Source organism: Halteromyces radiatus, assembly GCF_025201355.1.
Source record: "Halteromyces radiatus strain CBS 162.75 chromosome Unknown BX664scaffold_5, whole genome shotgun sequence".
Classification (NCBI taxonomy): domain Eukaryota; kingdom Fungi; phylum Mucoromycota; class Mucoromycetes; order Mucorales; family Cunninghamellaceae; genus Halteromyces; species Halteromyces radiatus.
Window position 1 is genome coordinate 512,228 of NW_026251691.1, and position 3,729 is coordinate 515,956.

At 30.3% G+C, this 3,729-nt stretch overlaps 1 protein-coding gene across 1 annotated transcript; it reads right to left on the reverse strand.

Annotated features, from left to right (window-relative positions):
* BX664DRAFT_335101 (uncharacterized protein) lies at nt 1-449 on the reverse strand. Its single transcript, XM_051545836.1, has one exon. It carries the CDS (start codon nt 442-444, stop codon nt 79-81), a length of 366 nt encoding a protein of 121 aa, XP_051398838.1. The 5' UTR covers nt 445-449; the 3' UTR covers nt 1-78.
* Between the last annotated feature and the right edge of the window lie 3,280 nt (nt 450-3,729).

A 3,729-nucleotide genomic window follows, 5' to 3' on the forward strand; every position in this document is an offset into this window, starting at 1 on the left:
TACATTAAAAAAAAAAAAAGACGATTTTATTTGATATATTTGATATAACTTCTATCGTCTATAAAGAACTTTCAGGACTTAGGCTGCAATAGTAATGGCTAGACCTAGAATACCTGCAATGGTACCAGCCAAGGAAGAAATACCAGTGTAGTTGTACCAATCAACATGGGAAACATAAGCGTTCTTTCCAGCAGCTTTACAACATTTAATAAAAGGTTGGATGTATTGACTATTAGGGTTATAGTAAGCCCATTTGCCACCAACAGCAGGCATATCACTACCAAAGTAATACCAATTGGTGCTTGTTCCACATTTGTAACTAGGAGCAGTTGCGTGCAGCGATTTGGTTTCACCACACCACATAAAGTACCGTGTCTTAGCTTCAACAGCTTGGAAAGCAATAAAGCATAAAGCTAATGAGATGATGATTTGTTTGAGTTGCATGTTTTTTAAAAAGAAAGAATAAAGAAAATTAAAACATCTTGTTTTTCTGCTCCTTTTTATATTCCATTTTTGTCACTTTTATATATATATGAGGCTTCGTACCTCTCATATAGTTAGCAACGTAACACCAAGATCATCAACTCCTCAAGCCTCTTTGCCCAGAATGACGCGGTCAAAAACTTTCTTCTCTATAAACTTAATCCCAGTACCAGGTTCTATTCAGCCACATTCTAGCTTTTCTCATCGCATTGATGATCATGTCATAAAACACATAACTTGGTCCACTCCCTCGTAAATCCGCACTGTTGTACATCCAACCTGTCATACTTCCACTTTGTCGGACACAGCGTTAGTCCCATCTGACTTTTTTCGAAGTTGATGATTGAGAATATTGGAGATGACGATAAAGTAATAATTAGTATAACGATAATAATCGTAATAATACCAATGAATATGATTTTATTAAAGAATAAAGATTGATTGATATAAATATAAATATAACCTAATAAAGATATTATTAACTATCAGTAAAAAAAAAACATCACCATGATTCAAACCAGAAAGAGAGAAAGAGAAGGTCATCAAGAAGATACTTTGCACATTTGATTTTTCCTTTTTTCCGGTCGAATTCAGCTGTATATTGTGTTTAGTTTGATCCTGTTATATATTTCCACAGCAGGGTTTTTTCTAATACAATTCGCATACCCGATTCGGTCGAGAGTAGATAGTTCAGCCAATTATATAAGGAGAGATCTTGTAGAAAATATCATCAGAATGAGAGACAGATGAGAAGAAGAGAAAAAGAACAGAGTCCAATCAAGTAGAAAATGAAATAAACCACCGAGCATGAGAGAGACTAACCAAATGGGAAAAGACAAAAAAAAAAGTGTGAATATATAATAACTTGGTATATTCATTAATTACTTACTGAACAATAAGGCTCAAGGTACCATGAGAAGAGATTGTGAATGAGATGATCCCCATTGTGTAGAGCGTTTTATACCAGTTGAAGAGGATAGAGGTAAAGAGTAGGTCCAAAGTTTTTTTTTTTTTTTCATGAAAGCGCCATTCTTCGATTGAAGTGATGATCTTGTTGTTGTTTGGTAAAAACCGATACCATAAGACCAACCAAGTAAGAAAAAGAAACTTTTAAAAGTACTTGTATATAGCTGAATTACATTGGCTGTGTAACCAAGTCCTAAGAGAGAGAGAGAGAGAGAGAGAGAAAAGAGATCTTGAAACTGTAAAAACCTGCAGGGCCAAGACTTGATTTTAAAACAATTGTACTTTATGCTATTTATTTTTTAAATTGACAATAATAGAATAAAAATCCACTAATTTCAGTATGGATATACAAACAAAATGTGGAGAATGGGTAAAAAAAAAAAAAAAAAAAAAAAAAAAGTAAAGAAAAGAAATGAAGAAAGAAAAGAAAAGAAAAAGAAAAAGATTTATTTTACATGTTTACGTGATCGGAGCCTGTTTAAAAAATCCTGCAAATCAAATCAACCAATCATAAGGAATCACACAAGGTTTAATTCCTTTTGAGAGTGAATTGATAGATTAAAGATCATGATGATGATATATTAGTTGAATGTCTTTATCACTTATTTATCACATCTGTTGTACTGTATTCATTTGAACTTTGAATAACTACTGTAGTAAAGAGAGATTAAAAGAAAAAGGAGTATCAAGCATATAGATTATATAATCAATTTGAGCAACTTTTTATTAATCTGATGAAACATCAATCACATTCATATAGAATAATAAATCACATTATATCATAAATTGATTACCTGATAATAACAAAATAATAAAGTAAATGAATATAAATTATGAAAAGCGGTAGTTGAACATCCAAAAAAGGAAAGGCTTAATTCATGAGGTTATATAAAATAGACCTCACATTTTTTTATTTTCTCACACTTTCTTCTTCTTTTTCTTCCTTATCACTACTTTTATAAACTTCTTTCTTTTCTTTTTTTTTTTTTTGTATAAAAAGTAAGTAAAGATATAATAAAAGGGACTTCATATATTTGTTAACTAAACTCTTTCTCTCTCTCTCTCTCTCTCTCTCTCTCTCTCTCTCTTCTCTCTCTCTCTCTCTCTCTCTCTCTCTCTCTCTCTCTCTCCTCTCTCTCTCTCTCTCTCTCTCTCTCTCTCTCTCTCTCTCTCTCTCTCTCTCTCTCTTTATCTTGCTATAGAAATACCATCTCTTCACTCTTCTTTACAAACTGAATACTCAATATATATTCAATAGATTATGAAACTATAACAATGGGACTATAACTATCAAAGGTACTACTATAATTCCAAAAGAAAAAAAAAAGAAATAGTAAAATAGTAAGTGATTTAGGTATGGTTATGATCCTGATTCTTTCCTTTTTTTTCTCAGTAGTGTTCCAGTATCATGCCAATGGAAAGGCTATTGAACATATCTATCAATTATGGTTATCAAGCACAAGCAGAACACAATCAAGGATATTATATTTGAAGGTAAGACGTAAAATACGATAATGAAGGATCTGTCAATCAAGGTATCTCATTTTTTTTTTGTTGATTAGTAGTGTCACAAATACAAGTTTAGCTGTTTATATGTTACTCTATTTTCTATAAAGGCATACTTCTTATCAAGATGGTTTGAAATTCTCATCAGTTAGTTATCCTCGTGGAAATTGATATCGTTATCATTACTATCGTTGTCATTATTCAACTGTTATTGGTATAACTTCCAACTACAGTGGAATATATATTATACACATCAACCATTAAACATTTATTTATTGAATCGATAGGTTGTCATGATACATCGTCCATCAGTCTTATTATGTTACTATCATTCAAGTGTTATGATCATTTTCAAGTACGGTCAATTAGTGTATTCAAAGTGAGATATAAAAAAAAAGAAAAGAAAAAGAATATTTAAAATATGATTCTCATTCTCTTTTTCTTTTTCTTTTTTCTTTTTTTATTGTTTTGATGCATCATCATCCTTTATATACAAATCACAGAACCAAATGAAAATTGGATACATAAAAAGGAAGAATAACTAATGCAACTAACTATATTATTAAGAACAACTGGAAAGGGAAATCAATTTGTGTACAAATAGATGATATTTTTTCTATAATTTCTTTTAATGATAGTTATTATATTATTTTTATATTCTTCTTCTTCTTCTTTAATAAAGTTTATCTTTATATCATCATCATCCTGTTTATTATTATTATTATTATTATTTTATTCATCTATTCAACTTTTATTAAAATCAGAAGTGTTTTC